Source organism: Rhamphochromis sp. 'chilingali', assembly GCF_963969265.1.
Source record: "Rhamphochromis sp. 'chilingali' genome assembly, chromosome: 3".
NCBI classification, from domain to species: domain Eukaryota; kingdom Metazoa; phylum Chordata; class Actinopteri; order Cichliformes; family Cichlidae; genus Rhamphochromis; species Rhamphochromis sp. 'chilingali'.
Window position 1 is genome coordinate 45,900,461 of NC_137931.1, and position 22,776 is coordinate 45,923,236.

At 46.2% G+C, this 22,776-nt stretch overlaps 2 protein-coding genes across 3 annotated transcripts in view; both read left to right on the top strand.

Moving 5' to 3' along the window:
• Window positions 1-8,923, top strand: part of LOC308393544 (myosin IXB) — a 62,996-nt gene extending 54,073 nt beyond the window's left edge. For both annotated transcript variants that reach the window (XM_080877392.1, XM_080877393.1), the window contains 21 exons: window positions 1-66; window positions 148-308; window positions 403-1,497; window positions 1,591-1,657; window positions 1,771-1,886; window positions 2,018-2,130; window positions 2,221-2,405; window positions 2,488-2,595; window positions 2,696-2,866; window positions 2,959-3,000; window positions 3,074-3,185; window positions 3,280-3,353; window positions 4,449-4,641; window positions 4,719-4,847; window positions 4,940-5,045; window positions 5,183-5,314; window positions 5,614-5,737; window positions 5,909-5,959; window positions 6,551-6,666; window positions 6,764-6,900; window positions 7,335-8,923. The exon at window positions 1-66 is cut by the window's left edge and continues 84 nt beyond it. In XM_080877392.1, the coding sequence (XP_080733518.1) occupies window positions 1-66; window positions 148-308; window positions 403-1,497; window positions 1,591-1,657; window positions 1,771-1,886; window positions 2,018-2,130; window positions 2,221-2,405; window positions 2,488-2,595; window positions 2,696-2,866; window positions 2,959-3,000; window positions 3,074-3,185; window positions 3,280-3,353; window positions 4,449-4,641; window positions 4,719-4,847; window positions 4,940-5,045; window positions 5,183-5,314; window positions 5,614-5,737; window positions 5,909-5,959; window positions 6,551-6,666; window positions 6,764-6,900; window positions 7,335-7,891 (3,855 nt within the window). In that variant the 3' untranslated portion in view covers window positions 7,892-8,923. The remainder of the gene's footprint in view (window positions 67-147; window positions 309-402; window positions 1,498-1,590; window positions 1,658-1,770; window positions 1,887-2,017; window positions 2,131-2,220; window positions 2,406-2,487; window positions 2,596-2,695; window positions 2,867-2,958; window positions 3,001-3,073; window positions 3,186-3,279; window positions 3,354-4,448; window positions 4,642-4,718; window positions 4,848-4,939; window positions 5,046-5,182; window positions 5,315-5,613; window positions 5,738-5,908; window positions 5,960-6,550; window positions 6,667-6,763; window positions 6,901-7,334) is intronic.
• A 2,645-nt stretch (window positions 8,924-11,568) lies between these two features.
• Window positions 11,569-20,092, top strand: use1 (unconventional SNARE in the ER 1 homolog). The gene is made up of 8 exons (XM_080877811.1): window positions 11,569-11,711; window positions 15,499-15,548; window positions 15,772-15,850; window positions 15,951-16,103; window positions 16,253-16,268; window positions 16,399-16,420; window positions 16,505-16,667; window positions 18,678-20,092. The coding sequence occupies exons 1-8, from the start codon at window positions 11,613-11,615 to the stop codon at window positions 18,858-18,860; spliced, it is 765 nt and encodes a 254-aa protein (XP_080733937.1). The 5' UTR covers window positions 11,569-11,612; the 3' UTR covers window positions 18,861-20,092.
• The last annotated feature ends 2,684 nt before the right edge of the window (window positions 20,093-22,776 follow it).

The following is a 22,776-nucleotide window of genomic DNA, read 5'->3' on the forward strand; positions in this document are numbered from 1 at the left end:
TGGGTCAGAGCTCACCTGCAGAGGAAAGAGTTTCTAGAAATGAGGCAGGCGGCCGTCACGATCCAGGTAAACACAGACCCGATTCCAAACTCTGGGAGGTATTTTAAGAACGGTGCTGATTGTTTTCACCGTCGCCCTCTCTCTCAGCGTTCATGGCGTCGGTACCGCAGAGAGGAGCAAAGACGGCAGGCGGCCACTCTGATCCAGGCGGTGTGGAGAGGCCACAGACAGAGATCGGCGTACGCCAAGCAAAGAAGAGGCGCTACCAAAATCCAGGCCCTGGTCAGAGGACACTCTGCACGCAGAAGGTAGAAAACACACTCGGCAGGGCTGCCTGTGTAATCTGCTGCGTGAGAGGTGACGCTGACAGTCTGGTGTCGCATTATCTGCTGTGCATTTCAGGTGCCTTTCAATCCGTGAGGAGAAACGGAAGAAAGAGGAGGAGGAAGAAGAGGCTCGGAGGAGGGCTGCAGAAGAAGAGAGGATGCGAAGGGAAGAGGAGGAAGAGGCAAGAAGAAAAGCAGAAGAGGAGCAAAGGCGAAGAATGGAAGAAGCAGCAAGGAGAAGGGCAGAAGAGGCAGCCAGGAAAGCAAAGGAGCAACGACTTGCAGAGGAACCTCAAACGAGAGAGGACTCGGATATAGAGCTGGTCACTGAGGAGATGCTGGATAAAAACCTCAATGCACAGGGTTTAGAGGAGGAAGAGGAGGGTGAAGATGTTAATAGAAGTTCAAATTCAGAGGAAGAACGTGGCAAAGAGAAAGAGCTGGAGCGTGAGGCAATGCATTCGGAAGCTTGCAGTAACCAAGCTGAGGCTGGACCCCAGCTGGATGAGGAGGAGGAGGATCTGGAGAGCCAAACACTAGAAGAGTCAAAGGCTGATCTGCCCTCTGATAGGCTCATCTCCAGTGCACTTACGCCCACATCTCCAGCTGAGGGCGAGGATAAAGAAGCTAGCACAACCTCCACACCTCCAAACGCTGAACAAAAGAGACCACAATCTTCGACTGTTAACAGGGGCCTGTCAACCAGGAGCCAGGAGAAGAGGGAGCAGAGGAGGCAAAGAGGGCTGGAACACAGCCGCAGAGAGTCCGAGCGAGTCGCCTCATCTTCATCCACCAACAAGGATCCCACGACCACGCCGAAGAGCAAAAACCAGGAGCCATCGAAGCTAAAAGAGCGCTCAGACAGCAAGGAGCTGGACCAGTACACCTTTGTGAACTGGAAAGTGAAGGAAGACAAGGGAGCGAAGAAGGAGGCAAAAAGTTCTCCTCCCTCCGCCGGTCCTGTCCGTCCGTCTTCATTACCTCTGGCGCCCGCCGACTCTTTGTCGGAGAGAAACGGCCTCAGCGAGAATGTCGGCGCGGTAAATCTGCAGCGTCGGCCTGGGGCGATAAAGGAGAAGCCGGAAAAGTGGAGGGGGAGGAGGAGTAACGGGGAGCTCTCTGAGAACATCAGCCCTTCTCCACCTCAAAGCAGAGAACAGACCAAAAAGCTGTACGTCTCATTCTGCTGGCTGAAGCTACTTTACAACAGTTGGTTCAGTTCGGCTTTTCTTTAATCGATCTTCCTCTTCTGTCTACGTTTCAGGAATGAAACATTCTCGTCGATCGACAGCTTGTCTCCCGGCTCTGATGCCGGCGCTTCCATCAAAGAGGTATTTTCCGTCGATTCAATGTAAAGTGACCGTTATAGAGAAACGTTTGTCAGTTTGTGGAAACATCTGCGCTCTGATGTCGTGTAAGTAACTGGATATTCTCTGCTGAACAGCTTTCCCCGACTGACAGCTCTGGTGATGTTTCAAAGGGAGGCTCCGTGAGAAAGAGACAGCAGGAGGCTGCCGGGTACCAGGATTCAGCCCACTCAGTCGCATCCACACCTGACAGGTACCACAGCTGCTGATGGAGTGCAAACACATGTTCTGGTTGCATAAAAAGAAACGAATGAATGTCAGGCGTGTCTGTGACGTGAACTAATGTGTGGTCGTTCTTATGTGTTTTGCTTCTGTGGATCGCAGGCCCAGCGGTTTCTTCAGCAAAATCTTTAAAAAAGGCAAAGATGCCCAGACTCCAGACAACGGGGAGCTGACCTTCGCTCAGACTCTCAACGAGAAGTCGACCGCATGGGAAGGTAAATCGCACAAGAGGAGTAGCTGAAGCTGCTTTGCTCACCTGCTGTAGTTTCTGGCCTTAACGACTCGGGACGCATTCTCTCTTTCAGCCCCGATATCCGGACACGCGCCCCGATCTCAATCCGGTGACCGCGGCGGCAAAGCTATAGGCAGAAATCCCAGCATTAAAATCAGCCGAGCCACACGAGTCTCTGAACAGTGGAACGCCTCGCTGGATCGAGAAATCACCAACGCCAACGAGCTGCGGCACCTCGACGAGTTTCTGGGCAACCAGGTGAGCGAAAGGCGACAAGATGACGGACTCGATGAAGGAAATGAGATTCGCACGTTTCTAAAAGGGTTTTATTCCTCTGCAGGTGAACGATTTCCGCTCCAGGAGCAAGACGCTGTCAGAGACGGAAAACATCTTTGTGACAGCCACCATGCAGTTCAGAGAGAACATCAAAGCCATGTATTCTCTTCCTGTAAGTCTCTGAGCTGCCATCAAAGCAGCTTCATCACACGATCAACGTTCACCCTCACCATCGTCTCTTCTTCCTCGTTTTCCCTCCCGTCTCCTAACAGAAACCCACCATCGGCTACAAAGGTCTAATGTCAGGCTACCAGAACAAAGTGATGCACCTGGCAGGGAGCAAAAGGAAGGAAGAAGTCCAACTGGTGGTGAACCTGTTCCAGTCGGTGCTGGATGGTTTCATCAGAGGAGAGATGAAGAAGGAGGAGGCTGAACCTGCAAAGGTAAAAACAAAGCAACTCGACTTGTTCAGCCTCGTCACTGCGAATAAGAAAAACAGTGTTCACACCTGTGATTTGTGCCTGTCTGTCGTCAGCCCGCCAAAGCGAGAAAGAAGAGGAGGAAGAAAGACAAAAGTGTAAGTGATGCAGCGTTTGACGTCTTTTATCACAGTAATGATTTTGTCTTTAATTGATTGGTTGTCTTTTCAGGTGGAAAATCCGCTGGATCACATTTTCAGTAACTATCAGGTCAACATTATGCAGTCATGTGACCAGTGTACTTCCTACATCTGGGGCATGGAGAAGGCCTACATGTGCAGCAGTGAGTGAGCCCGACGAAGCGTTTTCAGCACAGCATGCTGTAAAAGACTCAAGTTCAGCTTCGACTGAGTTCAATTCTTAATCTTTTCTCACAGATTGTAAAATGGTGTGCCACAAGAAGTGCATCTCCAAGATAAACATCGACTGCTCCACCTTCTCTGCCAAAAAGGTGGGTTTTCATCATAGACTGTAAGTAAAGGATGGCTGGTTTGCATTTGCCCACCAAAGGTTAGACCTGCACACTCCTGCAGCATGTCGGTGCAGTGGTTCTCCTCCTCCCACCGTCTGCTAACATTCACATCTGGTTAATCCGTGATTTGAAGTCGTGGATGAGAGGAAGACGAAGTGTTTAAAGTTTGTGGAATACTGTAAACGAGTTAATCCAGTGTTTTAAATGATTCTCATCTACTTAAAATTACCTGCTGTTCCTGTTAACTCAATTTAAAAAACACAAACATAATAAAAATGATGTGCTAGTTGACATTGTGTGTAAATGTATGTTCAAAGGTGGTGTGTAGTCTAACCTGCACGGAGAGGTCAGGAAGACTACGAAATGTCACTCCCTTTCATGTCATAGCCACAAAGTAGCCACGCCCAGAATCAAACCTCACTTTGTTTTTAAATGTAACCATAATTTCCTATCATCATGAAGAAGTTTGAAACTCATGTTTGGGACCATGAACTCATCACGAGACGTTCACTGAACTAAAGTCGAGTCATTTTTCTCTCCAGTTGAGGTTTGTTACCATCAGCGTTGCCCTCTACTGGCCATTGGAGAGAATGCAGTTTTAAGAACATTGGCTTCGATTTGCAGTGGTATCCATCTTTTATATACAGTCTGTGTTGTGCATTAAATAAAATACAGGGCTGGGTTAGTGATTAGTCATAAACACTGTGCATAAAAAGTTTTCTAATCCAGCCCCTGTTCCACTAGCTTTGAATAAAAAATACAATTTTCTAATCAAGTAATTTTTTTTCTGCTGGTCTTTTTAAGAAGCATTTTTGCACTGTCGCCGTCGGCTGCATATTTATCTTTGATCATAGACACGCAGTGTTTGAAAACGTTAAATAAAGTTAATGAAAGCGGCCCTTCGGGAGGAAGCAGCTGCCTGGGAAGCACGCTTCCACGTGTTCAATAATATTTGGGAACATGTTTTTATATATAACAGCGCAGTGAAGTTTGTAGTGAAGAATGTGTGATTCGGATGTTGTGGGTGGATCATGGCGAGGTCCGACTGACCGCTGCCGTCTGGTGACTCCACAGAATGATGACGAGTTTACCGGGCAGCACTTCGGGGTGCGTGTGTGTCACCTGCTCAATGAAAAGAATCCGGTACCGATGGTGCTGGAAATGATGCTGGAGCACGTGGAGATGCACGGCCTCTACACGGAGGGCATCTATCGCAAATCGGGCTCTGCCAACCGGATGAAAGAGCTTCACCAGAAACTGGACACAGGTCAGACATCAACTTGGTTTCTGCTTTTTCTGACTCCTAAAACGACATCGCTGAGCTGACGACGACTTTGTGTTTAGACCCCAACTCGGCCTGCCTCGAAGACTATCCCATCCACACAGTGACAGGCTTGGTAAAGCAGTGGCTGAGGGAGCTGCCAGACCCACTGATGACCTTCACACATTACAACGACTTCCTGCATGCAGTCGGTGAGGAGGACGTTTCTCACTAGTGCGCTCGTGTCTTTGCATTTTTGTCTGTTTTTGAAGAATTGATTTTTGTTGCATTTTCCTCTCGTCAGACCTTCCAGAGAAGCAGGAGCAGCTTCATGCCATCTATAAAGTGCTGGACGAGCTCCCGACTGCAAATTACAACACCTTGGAGAGGCTCGTCTTCCACCTCGTCAGGCAGGGATCCTCGTTTGTTTGATTCTGATCACTTCTCCTGCGCTGAGATGGCTCATTGCGTCCCGTCTTATTTGTTATGCGTGTATTCAGTTAAACGGCGAGGTGATCATTTACAGCAGTGTGTGATTCTCCTGCAGGGTGTGCAAAGAAGAGGCTCACAACCGCATGTCTCCCAACTCACTGGCCATAGTGTTTGCACCGTGCATCCTCCGCTGCCCGGACAGCGCAGACCCACTGCTCAGCATGAAAGACGTTGCCAAGACAACCACGTAAGACCGCCAAGAAATCTCATGAATGTAATATGAGGGTTGAATTGGGTGGGTGTGGGGTCTTTGTGTTCACTTGGACTCTGAAAGAGGAAATATTTACATTTTAATTTGTTCGGTTAAGTCAGTTTATTTTATATAGAACCAATCCTCAAGATGCTTTGTATTGTAATGTTAAGCCGCTAAAATAGTAGAAAGAAGCCCCACCAATCACATGAGCCCCTCCCGTGAGCCGTCTAATCGGTCCAAAACCTCCCAAAGGCTGGAAGGAGTGTGGGTCCTGATCGCTCTTTTGTTTGCAGATGTGTGGAGATGCTCATCAACGAGCAGATCCGGCGCTACAACGAGAAGATGGAGGAAATCGAGCAGCTGGAGTACGCCGAGGCTCTAGCCGTTAACCAGCTGAAGCTCAAGAGGCAGAACACGGTGAGGAAGAGAGCGCCGCTCGCCTCTGTCCGCGTCCTTGTCCATTTAGACAAATTAAGTCGACACTAAGAAGCTGGATGAAGGTCACGTAATAAAGTCGACCCCACTGTCAGAATCTGATATCTTTAGCTTCCGTGCGTAACGTGTCCAATGTTCCTTGTCTCTCTTTAGCACTACTGGCGTTTACCGCTCAGGCTACCAGCTCCTTACAAAGGAGCGGTGGTACGTATCATCGATTTCTCTTGGTAGAGTCGACCTTGTAGTTGTAGTTTGTAGTGGTCTGCCATGTCGAGGCGCCTGTGCATGGCATGTAAGATGTGGGTCAAACTTTGGCTGTCGTGTGTGTGTTTGGGGGTTTTTCTTTCCTTAATACTGTTTATTCTTCCATACTAACTGGGAATAGACTGCATGTTGCTGTTAACTGGTTTGTGCCCTGCTTGTGATGTGAGAGCACACCGTGGTTCTGGGTTTGAAGGACTGTTACTACCTAAGAACAGCTGTTTTGTGACTGATTTGTTCAACCTTAAGAGGAAAGAAGGCCACAGAGCTCTGAAGGTGGTGTTGTCTACAGAGCAATCACTCGGCAGCACATTTTGGTGAAAAGAGTAAAAGTGTGTATTCACTTGGATCTCTTTGAATACTTTCTGTAAGAATTCATATGCAGGTGCATGAAAACCTCCCCATCGACCTCACTAACACCTTTTGGTTCAGTTTCAGGTTTGGGTTAAAGTCATGTGTGTCTGTTTCTTTAGCGTTTGTTATACTGTGGACGTTTTCAGTTTGGGTGAAGGTGTGATCCTCTGTCTTGTGCAGATGCACGAGAAGGTCAGCACTGATCTGAGCGTGGTCCCCGAGAACGAGCCTCTGGATTCGGACACGGAGGCCGAGAAGAACCTGATGGAACGTATCAAGTCCATCAAACAGGAGAAGTAAGATTGCGCTCTCAGCACTTTTCAGTTCCTCAGGTGTGCTGTCTTCATTGTCCAGTTCCTAATGCATGTGATTTCCTCTTCATCTCACCTTCAGAGAGGATCTTGCCTGTCGCCTGCCAGAGATGGAGCAGCCTGGTTCAGACCAGGAGAATCTCGACTCCGAAGCCTCGCTGAGCTCTGAGAGCCTCTTGGACGAGCAGCAGCGCTCGGCTCACAGCTCGGAGCCTGAAGGTCAGTAGTAAGGTACAGTCTGGACTTCCTACCTGTTTCTGTCTCCTGCGGGTTTCTGACCAGACCGCGGGGCCTGCTGGGCGGGGCCCTTCCTGTCTTTTGTGGCACAGGTCTGGACCAGTGATGGTGAAGGTGGGCGGTGACGTCTGCTCTGTAGCAAAGCAGGTCGGAGGAACGGCAACCGTGTTTTTGTGTGTTTGTGTGCATGTAAATGCATGTGTGGCACGGCTACATGCTCACGTTTCACCCAAAGTTGATTTGCTGAACATTTGGCGTCCACATCAGATCAGATGCTTGTAATTGTAACTCACTGGGTGCATTTTGATTTTTCTTCTTGCCTAACATGGTTGCATGATCTTCCTTTTGGCTTTCACTCTGCTGTGAGCCTCTTGGTTAAATATTCCTCATCCTTCCTCTATCCTCTTCTCTTCCAGGACGCGGTGCTCATCAGCTGAGGAGATCCAAAGCGCTTTGTCTTCCCAAACCTTCAGATCTGACCCAGAGGCCTAAAGTCCCCAGTGGACGCATCTCTGTGTCGACCCTCACCCCTGCTAGCTCCACCTCTTCTTTGGCTAGCTGCACTTCTTCAACTTCTGAATCCTCCAACGCCTCCTTCAGGCATCCGCTTCAGCGTCGCAACCCCATCATCCCAAACACGGTTAAACTCCCGCAGGGAGTCTGCTCCCAGGCGCCAACCTCGAGTCCACCTCAGTCTCACGCCCCTCCCGGAAGCCGAGCGCCTGCCTTCTCGGCCAAGAGACGAGAGCAGCCTGGCCGCCGTAAAGACAGCACCCAGTCCCTTTACCTCGACGGGTCAGAGTGCGACTTGCTGCTGCGTTTTTCTTCCTGTCCTCCTTCAGCCGCCTCTTCCTCTTCTTCCGTCTCCACGGCTGCGCCCACTCCTCAGCTCCAGCACAGCGACATGAAAGTCTCAAACGTCCACAGACGGTTTTCTGACCCAGACATCCCGTACATGGATGATGAAGTCTGAGCGGGGAGGAGCACAAACGACTGGAACGGTGAAGAGGATTAAGGACGGCGACCCGCAAGCAGACAAACAAAAGGAATTCAACCGCTCTCGGATTCGACGCAGCAGAGCGCTCGGACAGGCTGGAACTTGATGTGTGTAAAGGAAAGGAGAGACGCGACGCAGGCGCAGCTGCTGCGGCTCCACATGCATGAACCCAGCTCGCACAAACTGCAGCTGCTGCTGTCTGAGGGAACTAACGTGTCGTTAGTCAAAAGGACTGGACCACATGTTGCCAAGCACCTTTTCAATCTTTTTAATATGTTGTCCTCACTGTTGATTACTTCAGTGGGACCAGAGGCAGTTTCCTCCCGTAGCCTCATAATGATTTTTTTATTAATTTGTGCTAATTCAAGAAAATATTGCAGGTTTCAGTCGCACTTTTCATTTCTTAGTTCTCCCAGTGAGTGAAACCCGCTCGCTGAAACGTTAGCTAGTGCCTTGATGTTGTACATTGACTTGTTAAAAAGCTCATTCTCATGTCACGATGATGGAACGGTGCTCGCAGAGGGAGGGATGTGTTTGTCGTGGAAAACAAGGACCTAAACCTGCACATTGTGACTGTTGCACACACACAGCATTCTCTGTTCGCCTTCATGTTTTACCCGCCGCACAACACACCAAATAGGAAGTCATTGCATTCACGCAGCAAAGGGAACGGGAGCAGCACACGCCACTTTCTCCACGGAAACCCACACAAACCCAGCCACGATCCAAGAGCGGTGCCACCGCGTGTCCTTGAACTTCCCCTCCTCTAAAATCACTCGGTCCCATTATTAGAAAAGTCTGCTGAAGCACAGCTCCGGCCAACTTTGTATGAGATGTAATACTAATGTTCCTCTCTGACTGCTGATGATGATGATGTATGATGATGTTAGTTCGTCTGGATTATGAGGAAGATGTTCTGATGTGTAACAGAGTGCATGGTGACTTTGACTGAATGAGCTGTAATGTTTCTTAGTATTAACATGAAAATACAGTACATGATGCTTGTAACGTGCGCTGCTCTGTGTTTCCATCACGCACAATTAGAACGATTTTCTTTTACGCTGGAAACAGAAGCTGGTGATAAACAAGAGTTATTAAAATAAAACTGTAGGACGTTTATAAACTCTCCAGGAGTTAGTCTGCTCCAAATTAGGTTCATAGGTTGACTTGGACCTTCAGCACAGACAATATGTAGTAACATGAAACTAGAAATACTGCACATCATGGCATTACATTAGGTACATGTTGCTAGTACTGGGTACAGACCACCTGGTGTGGTCTCCTGCTGGTGTAGCTCATCTGCTTCAGGGTTTAACATGTTCAGAGATGATCTTCTGCACTCCTATAAGCTCCAAGCCGTCGGGCCAGCCTCTGATCTTTAGCATCAAACTGCCGCTTGCTGGATATTTGCTCTTATTTGGATCTTTATCTGTAATCCCCAGAGATGGTTGTGTGGGACAATCCCAGCAGATCAGCAGTCTTTGAAATCCTCACACCAACAACCAGCCCTGTTCAGTATCACTTAAATCCCCTTTCTTGCTCATTTTGATGCTCATTTTGAGCTTCAGTAGGTCGTCTTGATTATATCTGCGTGTTTAAAAGCACTGACTCGGCTGATTTGATATTTGCATTAACCACTATGTGAACAGGTGTACCTAATAAAGTGGCCGGAGTGTGTATGTTTAACATTTTGCTTTAAGATGGCTAAAACTCCCAGAGGTGGGTATAATTTTACAGTCTCACGGAGCCATTCCTGCCTTAAACAGTCATTACAACTCGGGTCAGGTCTTCTTAAATGAGCCGCTTCTTTGTCACAGTAAACTGCAGCCGTCTGCACAGACCTCGCTGCTTTTGATTTTGTGTGGAGTGGAATTAATGCACCTTGAGCACACAAAGGCTCCACAGTTCAGGATCAGCTGCCACAATGCAAGATCTGTTTTTCAAGTGATGTCATACAAGTCATTTCTTCAGACTTCATAAAGCTGCACCAGAGCCGCGCACAGGAAATTACACCAACATGAGTTTTAACAGTGTCACGCAAGCGCCCCTTGAAGTGGTTACATTTATTTTTGCCGTTTTTACGCCCTGAGCTGTGGTCAGCATTTTCCTTCCTGGTCATGGGTGATTTACCAGCCTCGCACACCATCCACTGTTAAGCAAATTAAAGTTTATGTTGTGTCACGTACCTCCATGCGGGTTGGGATACGTGAGTCTGATAGATGATTGTTCTCCTCTCTGCACCACCCACACAGCTGGGCATGCTCAGGTGGAAGGGCGCTGCAGTGATAGGTATGTGGGGTCTTTGAACTAGGTTAACAAATCATTAAACAAAGTCCTGAACAGACTGGGACTATTTTTTTGACATGAAGACTAAAATTGTTGCTCTGAAGATTTGAACAGGCTGTGTCATGTGACCTGCCGGATGACCTCCTTCTTGGACTTGATCCACAGATGCCTCATATCTGGAAAACGCAGCTCCAACTTCAGCCCGTTGGTGGTGCAGAAGTTTCCGGCTACAGATTAAAACTTTGGTGAGAAGATTCAGTCAACTGTCTCCAATCGGTGCTCCACGTTGCAAAAATAGTTATGATTCTAGGAGCTGTAGATGATGTAGACCATAAGAAAAGGTCTAAACACTGAGTGCCCTGACTCATCTTTGCTGCGCCACTAAATAAAGTGATGCAGACCGTGCACTAAATGGGCTATTATACTTTACGCACTGTAGTGTAGTGATAAGCACAACATGACTTTATATCCAGTGCTAATCTTTCATTCCATCTGTTTACATGTAAAGCAGTTTGAGTGTCATAGATACCGTACAGCAAAATAACCCATGTATTATAAAACAAAACATAATCAATACAGTCAATATAGGCATACATGGATACTTGATAAACTATCAGGCCACCACCCAGTGTAATGTTTATGCCACAATTACCCTAAATTAACAGTACTGAAAATATCAAACTCATTTTCTATGTTTCTGTAACGACTGAGACGCCAGTTTGTCCAAGCTTGTCAGTCAAAACTCATATTTTTAATTTTATTTATGTAATCTTTTACAAAAAAGCAGAAAAAATAGGAAAGCACATTATTATTATTATTATTATTATTATTATTATTATTATTATTATTATTTACTGGCATTGCGTAAAATAAAAAATCGTTGTGCTTGACTCTCAGAGAAGTCCAGTATGGCGCCTCAAATTGGGGTATAAAAAAGTGAATTTAGTGTTTTATTTGCCCAATAAATAAAATTTACAAACAATATTTTTAACTTTTTCTTTTAGTGTTTTTATGGCAGTATTTTTTTTAAGAACTGTATATAAACACATGCAAAACATACATAAATAAAAAAGTACTACATACAGACATGTTGTGGGTTTCGTGCCAGAATGATGTGTTTTATATTTATTTTATTATTTTATTTCTCTCGAATAGAGAGAAATAGATTAAGATAAAACTTTGGGATCTGGCGAGATTATTATTATTAATATAATTAATATAATAATTAATGTATTATTATTATCATTATTATTATCATTATTATTATTATTATTATAAGTCTAGCTTTTTAAAGTAAAATTTTCATTGACAACGTAAAAAAAAAGAGGCGGGGCGACGCTCCGCCCATAACGTCTGCGCCGCTCGGCTTGACGTCAAACTGCTGCGCCGCTGTGTCGGCTTCAAACCAAACATGGCTTCCAGACTAGAAATCAATTTCATCAGGTTATTGTCTCGCTGTGAGTCTTTGGCGTCGGAGAAACGGGGAGAGACGGAGTGGAGGCTTGAAAAGGTAACCCGGCACGGCTCGGAGCGGCTGTAACGACCGTGTCGTGATGACGTTAGCCTGACTGTTGTTGTGAGCCGCTGTTAGCCACGTCGTCGCGCAAACCGCTTTCTGTTTTTGTCGGGAGGCACATTTAAGCTGTTCGCCCCTCAGGCACAGGTTCAATCACAGCCGAGATGTCACTGTAGCGACACACGGCGAGTCTGCTGCAGCAGATTTGCTGTATTTTAGTGTTTAATCTCGTTTCCGAAGCTTTCCTTTCACCCATGTTCCTCACAGAAGATCCTCCATGTGTTCATATCTTTAACAGTAACTGTATTTATTTATAGCTTCTTCTTTTTTTAATAAGAACGATCGGCTGAGAATCAGCTGCAACCCGAGTTTTCCTCCAGCCGTCCAACCCCTGCTGCCTCATAGACAGTTAACCTAGTCAGGAGCTGCAGACTCAGCTTATGCGCACCAGCGGGGTGTGATGCAGCCTTTAAATTACATCGCGATATTTCAGAGAAATATTTGCGACAATATTTATTATGCTATGGAAAATAGTGCGCATCATGTTGGGTGAAGGACATCCATCCAGCCATCCTTTCTTCCTTTCCAGTGAGCTGGTGACCTTAAAGTGTGACTAAGCAGCAGTGACACAGCAAAAGTCAAATGTAAGCACACAGGTGCTCTAGCTAGTCCCAGAAAGCTGTTTCTGTTCATCTGTTTGTTTTCAGTGGGAGAAACATTTCATCACTCACCTGTGACTTCCTCATTCTCAGCTCACTGCAGTTTCCCAGCCTTTTAAACATTTGCATATCAGCCAAAACTAGCACCAGCCAAGTTTCATGATCTTCAATATACTGTTGTCATACTCATTGATGGTGGGCATGAGAACCATTCAGAGGTCACAGGGGAATGGCTGCAATCACAGCATTGTAAGAAAGTGAAAGACGTGCTCTTAGGCCCCCTCCTCGGTTCAGAGATGGACTTTCCCTTTTCACATAAATGACCTCCTTTCCTCCTCACTCCTTTGAAAGCCGCAGAGTTGCAGTGAGATACTCTGGGTCGAGTTTTCTCTGGAAGTGTAGTTTTAGTTTTTGTTAAACTAAAGTAACTTAAACTTGTAATTCTTAAGTATCTGCACAATCCATCAATATTCCTCAGGGGGGGGGCTAACCTTAACTGTCAAAGGATGAGGGGGAGGGTACATCCTGGCCAGGTGAGGTGTGTCACAGGGCTTACATGGAGAGACAGATAACCACTCACACCCACACTGTTGATCTGTGGAACCAGCACCCCCAGTACAGGAAGTCTGGATCGACTCCCTGTCTAACTAATCTGATCTCTGAGTCTTAACCAGTAGGCAGTGGAGATCTTAGAGCCGATGGGTGAGGGGACTGGCCCGATTTAGAATCACCAGTTAACCACAGATGCATGTCTTTGTGCTGTGTAAACTCCACACAGAAAGGCCCCACACTGGATTCCAACCCGAGACACCAGCTCCTGGCGTCTCCTCCTTCGGAGTATTTGTGCCTCTAGTGGTGAAACATGTTTGTTGTTGCCATTTTCATCAGGAACAGCTCTTTCATGTTTTGCAGAGCAGTGAGGTTGTTGAGTAGCTCCCTCATTAAGTCCTCACACTGCTCTCGTACTCAGATATGCTTGGGCGGGGCCTCAAATCAAAACAATTGAACATTTTACCTCGATTAACATTAACGAAGGAGTTTCCTTTATGTACTTGTTCTTGCCCCGACAGTTTGCTGGCAGGGTTTGACCTGTAAATGCGCTCGGCTGTAAAGCTGCGATATTGTGATTGTGCTCCAGCTGTTGAAACAGATTGGTGGTATTACGTTTGGACGCTGAAACTGTGTTGAGGTCTTTTTACATCATGCTTCATGTCATGGAGACACGTTACTGTGTGAACTCTCATTGGGTGAAATGTTAACAGAATTTAAATTTAAAACAAAGATGACATGGACCAGATCACATCTGTTGAGAGTTCAGAACATCAGTTTTGATTTATTTTCAATTAATTACGCGGCTCTCTGTGCGGCTTATGTGCTAGGAAACACAAATGCATAGAGTTGCTATATGATCGATGTCGTGATGTGACACTTCTGTAACGTAGAGATTTGTACCACCGTTTTCATGGACGATTGTGGTTGTTCGGTGATGGGAAATTACGGCTAACTTTTGTTACTAAAACTTTGACCACCAGGGGGCAGCACTGCTAACAGTTTTCTTTTTAATAAAGAGCCTCGTGAGATCTCGTCTTTTGCCAGGCTGTCATATAAAACAGCGGTCTCCAACCTTTTCTGCGCCATGGACCGGTTTATGCCCGACAATATTTTCACGGACCGGCCTTTAAGGTGTCGCGGATAAATACAACAAAATAAAACCAGTACCGGTACCGAAAAAAAGAAGATTTATTCATAACACACGTGTTACCAAGTTAATGATAAAAACCCTGAAAACCACACATTTCACACCTGAGCCTCAACTCTCGCGGCCCGGTACCAAACAACTCACGGACCGGTACCGGTCCGAGGCCCGGGGGTTGGGGACCGCTGATTTAAAATACACAGGTTACGGTGACACACTGCACTGCACCCTCTTGTGGCGCAAAGTGGTCTTACAACAAAGTGCAGCTTTTATCTTTGACACACACGTGTTTGGTTAAATTCAGAGCATTTGCCTGTTTAAATTCCACTGAAAGCTTTAATTTAGTTTATGAGGTTTAATATTTTTTACACCCAAGAATGAACAATAAGCAGCTTTAAAGGAACAGTCGCTGAGTTAAACGTGTGACCTGTAGCTTTAACGCAAACGAGTAACAACAGGCGTCGCCAGGCCACTTGGGACTGAATAAATCAAGACGCCTCTTCTCAGTGACCTCGTGTCACGCTGTACCGAGTGGCTCCCTACAGCTGAGCAGTGAAGACCCTTTAATCTGAACCAGCAGGATGAACCAATCAGCTGCATGGTTTTTACTTTTAGAGTAAATGAAAGGTTAGAGTAACTAAAGTGAGAACAGTCAGTGCGACTCTGACAGCTGTCAAACACGTTCATCTTGCACTGCTTCCTCCTTATTACATTTGTCATTAGACCACATGCACACTTGGTCTGATGTGGTGAGAGTCTGTTTTGTTTCTCTCAGTGAGCCGACTCACTGTGACAGCAGACGTCACCAAATCAACAATTTGACTCATCCGTGCCAGCGTGGCTGGAAACTGCAGCTTGACTGGTTGGTGGAGATCAGCAACCACTGGGCGTTGGTGGGAGTTTGAGATACGGTGCATTTTGCCGTGACTTATTTTCTAACAGCTGCAAACTGAAGGTGTGTTCAGTGTGTGTGTTAGTGTAACCTCAACGATGCTTTGCTACAAACAGGAACTATTAAAGATAAATTTAAGGAGCCTCCACTTGATGCTGTTTACTGCACAGAGTCATTTGCTTTTCTCAGGAACCGTCTCTGCAGCGTCACAGCTGTTTTTCCGCATTATCTGTGTGTGTGTGTGTGTGTCGATGAAGACTACACTAGTGTCCACCTGCAGCAGTGAGTGTGTGCTGTCATCAGTCATCCTAAGCTGGTCTCAGTGGCTTCTGTGTGGCTTTGTGACCCACCCTCTGTAAGAAACTCAGCCTACTTTTACAAGAACCTCGTCAGTTAAACTCTGTTATTTGGCCCAGTGTAGTCTATGATATACGGATGTTTATTTAACATTTGTTACTTTGAAATAAAGATGTGATTGATGAGATGAACGAGAGCATGTGAGCAGCATCACTGTTTCTGTTTGGTCTCCTCCAGTATGTGGGCGCCCTGGAAGAGATGCTGGTGGCTCTGAGGAAAAGCCCGAGGTAACACCAGCCTCCACTTTTCTGTCTCAGTGTTTTCTTTTTTTGCCTGAAATGTACATATATTACTAAGAACCTATTTTAAACATGTTTGGTGTTTAGGGAAAAGAGTATATCTTCTAACAGGTCACATCAGGCTTACGTGTTATGAGCGCAGATGTTTGATCTGCTCGTTGCAGCTTAATAACACAAAGCTTTGTCAGTAAGCGGTTGTGTGTCCTTGCAGCAAACCAACACCAGAGGTCCTGGCTGAATACACGAGAAAAGTCAACTTTCTGAAAGGAACTCTAGAAGCAGAGAAGCTGGTCAGTTTTTCCTGTTTTTAACACGACACAACTGTGTTTTCTTTATTTTGAAGTGAAGCTTTGAGTTTTCTGACTTCCTGTCCCTCCCGCTCTGCTTCAGTCTTCACCAACAGAAAAAGCTTTAGCTAATCAGTTCCTCGCCCCCGGTCGGACGGCCACGATGGCCAACGAGAGGATGTCTGTCACTAAAAAAGTCCACACGCAGACGAAGGCGCGGTGCACGGGAGAGATGAGGGACGAGCTGCTCGGCACGGTAGGACGCTCTGACCGTACTGCAGACGTGACCTCTTTGTACGAACTGCAGCGCGCCTCCTAAACTACCACAGTGTGGTAGAAACATCTAAATAAAACGTTTCCCACATTTTGTCTTGAACTCATAAATGTTCTTTTCTGTCACTGCAGGGGTCGTCGGGAAAAGGTACGAAGTACTCGGCCTCTTGGATTTAATAACATCAGATGGAAATATGACGAATTATATTTCGATAGGATTGTATTTGTTTGTTTTTAAGACGAGGTGATTTTATTTTTCTTTTCTCTTCTCACGTTAGACGGAGACTTGAGGAACCGAAGGTAAAGTCGAGCTTTTCTAAATGATCTCGTGTGTTGGACTTGTTTTTGGGTGTAAAAGCTTCAACCTGTGTCACCTCTGCGCAGATGTTTTCCTCTGGACGAGCGTCAGTCTGCCGCAGAGCTGGACGCCGTCCTGCAGCATCACCACAACCTGCAGGAGAAGCTGGCTGAAGACATGCTGAACCTGGCCAGAAATCTGAAGAACAACACTTTGGCTGCGCAGAACATCATCAAACAAGACAACCAGGTAAGCAGACAGATATATGGAATAAATAAATAACTCACAGATTTGATGCAAAACTGTTTTTGAGTCTGTGTTTGTGGAAAAAAAAAGTTTAATGGCAGATTTGTTTCCAGATGAAGAAGTTGAAAAAATTCACCTTTTAATTTGCATCTCTAAACCGAATGCATGCACAAATCTAAACGCACAAAATAGTTAGCAGTTCAAATAGACGCTTTTCAGACCACAACGAGCTCTTGCACCTGGCTAATCGAGCCAAAGCACGCCCCCAAGCTGCAGCGCGTTCAGCCGAAACAGTGCGAGTCCTCCAAGAAGGAAATGCAACACATGTTGTTTGCTCCCAGTCAGCTGTGTCTAAACTCAGGAGCAAAATGGGAAGACTGTGGGAACATATGGTCAGAACAGTGAGTCAGTGTGGTGCTGAAGCTAAACAGGAAGTCAGCTCCCACACTTAACAGCAGAAAACACACAGTGGGCTAAAGAGAAGCGTCCTGAATGTGCAGATGATTCTGGAACTTTAGCTGTGTCGAGGTGAAGCACAACCAGCACAGTTCTCATTTAAATATATATTAAACTCGCCGATCGTGACCAGTTCTGACACTTTGAGCTGCTTCTGTCGATTTCTGTAGGACACGGGGGCGACACATTCAAAGCCTTTCTTCCTGATTCACTTCTGACTCTGGGAACAAACTTTTATGATGGTTGGGTCGGTAAAAGATATAGGAATGATTAGCTGAGGTTTGGCCACTTTCCTCAAGTTGTTTCAGGGTGATCATGCATCCTGCCCAATATAAATACAAGCTGAAAGTGAGAAATTAAATCCAAATAAAGTGAAGTCAGAGTATACAAAGCCCAAGCAGAGGGGTGTGCTATGAGGGGAGGTTAATGGTCAGAAGGACCTTTCTTTTTACTAAATCACAGAGATCACTTGTGATGAAAATCTCTGTGGGAGCAGAGGATGCTGGAAGGGCCAGATTTCCACTGACTTATTATTTACAACAGCCATTTAGTGCAGTATAGACCCTCTGCTGTACCCATATACATTTTGTGTAGGTAGGCTGTTAAGCCAAAAACTGTCTCTAATCTGCTGCCGAATCTCTTTTACGCTGCTGGAATTGCAGCTGCTGCATCAGGTTGCAGGACGGGAGCAACGTTTAAGCTGTAATGCTACAAATAAGCAGCAGCACTAAAAGCGCACTCAGAATAAATCTATTAAGAAGAACAGCCTTTGGGCTTTTTTTAAATGTTTGACATAGATTTTTATCATAATTATCCGCTAGCTTCCCTGATTGCAGTAGGGAACACTCGTAGGGATCGTTTTGTGCAGAGGAGTCACATGATGTTTCATGTGAGCACGCCCAGAGCCTGAAGAAGAAAGAGGCGGGCTTCCAGCTGCTCCCAGGTCCTCCTGCAGAGTCTCTCAGCAGCTGGGGATCAAAGCTAAAAGCTGCCCTTTCCAAACCTTTAGTTACGTTAATAAGAAGATTTGTGCTGAAGGACCTGATGTGGCCGCCAACCGGCCCAAATCTGAGTCTTATGATGGAAACTTGGAAAAAACTTGGTCCATAACAAAACTTGTTTTAACTGCTTATCGGGAAAACTCGAACCAGCTTAAATAAAAAATAGTTTTCCATGAGTGAAGCCCACACTTAACGAATTCAGGGCATCATAAAAAGGTGACAAAGTGCTAATTGTGATATTTTTATTGAAGATCCTTTTTTCCCTCCTCTCGTGCTGGCAGTATTTACATTTATTAAATCTTTGAAATCATTTATTTTAAGATTTATTTATTTATTTGTTAGAAAGAAAAAAAGTTGTGCAACCTCTAGAGCTATTTCTGCCTCTCTTTGAGAAACTTGGAGGAGTTTAACTGATTCTGGCCACAAGGGGGCAGTATAGGCCAGCTAACAGCCTTTGGAGCCACACTGTGCATAAAGACTCCGAGTGTTCCCGTCAGCGGGCTTGTTTGTCTGTGGTTTTGATGTTTATATCGGCGACGTCTCCCTCTGCCTCCAGACTCTGAGCCAGTCCATGCGTCAGGCGGACCTGAACTTCGAGAAGCTGAAGACGGAGTCCGAGCGGTTGGAGCAGCACACGAAGAAGTCTGTGAACTGGCTGCTGTGGCTGATGCTCATCCTAGTCTCCTTCACCTTTATCAGCATGATCCTCTTCATCAGAATCTTCCCCAGACTCAGATGATGACCGTGATCATCCTCTGAACTCTTAGTCCCGACACGCTCCCGTGTTTACAAGAGCAGAGTCTTCACAGGCCTCCGTAGAGCTACAGCGATACAGATCAGTAGCTGTCAGCACCAAAACAAATCAGTTTCACGGACTGTCACTTTACACTTTTGAAACTGAAATCTTTCTCCTCCACATTAAAGTTTAAATCACGACTCGAAGCACCAGAATTCTCTTTTTTGACACAGCAGAATCTGCTGGGAGCAACAGCAAAGTCTTAATGCACGGACGGCAGGACCTGAGCCTTAACTATTTTAACCCTCATCAGGACGGCTGCGAGCCAATCAACACATGTATGCACTTTGTCACCAAGTGAAACTACAAACACACACACTCGTCTTTGGTGGAGCATCTGTTTAGTACCCGTGCACACTGAAAGGCGTTCATGGACCGTCGCCGTCAGCTGTAACTCAGTTTGTAACAAATGTGCCATCGTTTGCTAATGCTTTACCTTAAATCCCCAGTTTAGTATATTTGATTTAAACATCATACTGTGATGTGGCTGTAAGCAGATAGAAACATGCTGTACATTTTTATGCTTGGTCATGTTTCTACACATCCAGTTCTGACCTGAGGGGCTGAAAAATGAAGAAGAGTCAAAAACTGCAGTTCCACCAGTGGCCACTTGAGGCCCACTCCCAGATTGAGTCATTTACCCACAGACTCGCATGTTAAAATGCAGCATTACAGAAGAAGTAAGCACATTAACAGCCTGCTACTAGAACCAGTTTCATCTTGACCTTTTTGACAACTTTATTGTTTCTTTCTTACCTCACTTGTTTAAACTTTGCTGAGGCTTAAAGTCGGGCCGAGGTGAATGTGTGACAGGCAGCTGCAGGCCTGTGTCTGTGATTCACCTCCAGTGAAGTTTGCTCTCACATGTGGTGGCTTCCAGTCCAAAAAACAACAACGTAGTGATGACCAAAATCACAAACCACAGGGTGATGTTCTTTAAAGTAAAGCATCACCAGCTGTTCACTGAAAGCAGCTCGGTAAACTCGCACTGGTGTTTATCACTTAAATGTTTAAACGTCGTTAAGGGTCAGAGCCAGTGTCGTCAGCCCTGTTATAGTCGGTTTCCTGCGTCAGGTGATCCTGTTTGTTCACGTCCTGTTTGACGGCTCACGTGTTGTGCGTAGTATCACTAAAATGTCATCTGATTCAAGAGAGAAATAAAATAATTTAATTTCCCTCCGTCGTTGTCATTGTGAGTCCAGAGTGCGTTTTCCTGATAGATGCCTGAAGGCGTCCTCTCGTCAGTGTGGAACTAACTAATGCAGTGGCATCACACGGCCAGTGTGCGTCCGTCACGAGCTTTGAGTATCAACGCACACAATGACCTCTGTGACCCCGGTGGCCCGAGCGAGCGGTGATTCCCAAATTAAACCTGCTACTCATTTAGGAGTGCCCCAAGGATGAAGTAAAGCTAAATAAGAGCCGCTGGCTGCGGAGGGGAAAGCACACGGCGATCGTGTGTGAGTCTGTGCGTTGTCAGCTTTTGTTCCTCCTTAATTTAGCCTGACAGCAGCTTCAAGTCTGAACGTTTCTCACAGGTTAAAGTTGCTCTTGTCAGCCTGACTCTTGTTTGAGGTCTGTGAGGCTGCAGCTCTGCCCCTAGCCCTTCCTCTCTTCCCCTCCCAGCCTGCTGCTGAGACCTGGCCTGCTGTGTATTTTAGGATCCCTGGGGGGCATTTCGCCTGCTGGAAGCCAAGGTATGCAGGCCACCGGGAGACCAAATGAGGCTGTGTCTCAGCAGAGGATCGTCATCCCTCAGTTTAATCACAGCTGTTTGCGCCTCCATTCTCAGGCCTTCGCTAATGCTCTTGGCCGTGTGATCAGCCCTGCGAGCGCGCGGTGCCGCTTTTGAACCGAAACGGCAGCGCATGACTTCATCCTTGGTGCGGTTTCCCATGTTCATTATGGTTTTACCCCGACGGCCGAACGAGACCGGAGGCTACGTAGAAAACCAAAGTTCAGCAGGGACCGAGACGTGTGAAGTTCCTAAAGTCAGAAAATGTATCTCCTGTGACGCCTGTTGAGGGCGCTTTTAACCTCTGACCCAGGAAAGCTGAATGGGTTCCTTCCTGGAGTCTTTTCCCACAGGGATGAGCTGAAAATAGTGTTGGACTGCCTGCACTCACACATGTTTAGTAAATTTAGCTTAATTCAGTGCCATTTCCTAATAGGGTGCTCATTACAGGGGCTTAACCAGCAATCCTTTAAAAAAAAGCTACAAAACACAACTGCTTCACTTTTCACCCTAATTTATATACTTCCCTTTCAAACTCTACAAAGTTCATTTACAAGTGCAGATAAGCATCGACGGCTGCAGAAGCACTGAGTGATTTAATGGCCACGCGCTACCAGCAAAAGCTACTTTCTTCATGGGTGTTAATGGGTCACGCATTTCAGACTTCATTTCAAATGACTGTTTCCAGTCAGCTTCCAGCAGAAGGAGAAAAGCAAACGACAGTGAGCACAGCTTCTAACCCTGCAGTTACTTTCTGATATAAACTCTCCAGTCATTTGATTACTCGTTATTTTATTTTGTTAGTCGCTGGTAACGTGTTGGACCCTTTGTGCCCCTGGAAATGCTTTGAATCAAAGGTTCAACAAGGTGCTGGAAACATTTCTCAGAGATTTTGGACCAGTTGACTCAACAGCATCACACAGATGCAAATCTCCTGTTCTCTACTAATCTGTTGGAATGACATCCGGTGAGTTCATAAAGGGACAGACACGGTTACCAACAGTAGTCAGGTAGTGTGTAAATGATGCTTAACCCCCCCCAATTATTACATCATCACCAGCAACATGAACCAATAAAACAGGCAGGATGGATCCAATCTTTCTAATCAGATTCTGACCCCACCATCCAAATGTTGCTACGGAAACCAGGACTCATCAGATCAGGAAGCGTTTTTGTGATCTGTAGCTCAGATTCCTGTTCCTAGCTGACAGGACCCAGTGTGGTCTTCTGCTGCTGTGGCACATCTGCTTAAAGGTTTGCCGTGTGATGAGAGATGCTCTCCTGCAGCCTGGTTGTGATGTGTGGATTCTCAGCCAGAGCTGCTGCTCACTGGATATTTCTTCCAGGGTGATTCACAGATCACGCTGCGCTCTGGCAGCGACGGTGTTACTGTCCAGTTGATTTTGGACTCTGCTGGTGGGTCTATGACGATGTTTTCTTATCAAAATCTGTATCTGAGGTTTACTTTGTGTTGCAGTATGGTTGTCGTGTTGCACGGCCGATGAATTGTGGCTTTTATTTTGGCCATTACATATTTTACAAGCGCTTTATAAACCTTGACGCCAACAATAACTCCTGAGCCGCCGAAATTAAAACGAAAGCTGCTTGAGCTCAAACAAAAGCTTCACACCCTTCAAAGGGCTGATTGATATCTGTGACTCGGTTCTGGGTTAAGGTTGGAATTAGCTGGGAATGCGTCAGCGAAAGTCCTCACGGAGACACGAAAAACGTGTGTGCGCTCGTTTTTCTTTTAATTGGTGTGAAGCCCCTAAAAGCCGGAGAGCACGGGGACAAATGGCGGGACAACCTCCGGCCGCTCAGCTCAGGGCTGCGCCTGTCAAACATCCCAACACTCCGGTCTTTTTAATTTGGCTTTTGGCCGCAGCCTCGGCGAGGATTTGGGTTGCCTACAGAGATGAAGGAGCTTTTTATTTCATTCTCTCTTTTCTTTTTTCCATGCACTTCCTTTGAGGGAGCAAAAGAGGTTAAGAGGGATTTTTCTCCCCCCTCCCACCAGCACCACCACCACCCTCCTCCTCCTTTCTGCCAATGCTTTGAATGTGCTGTAACGTTAATGAGCTAATGGGAGCGCAGAAAGCTGCACTTATTAAGCTTATAAACTGA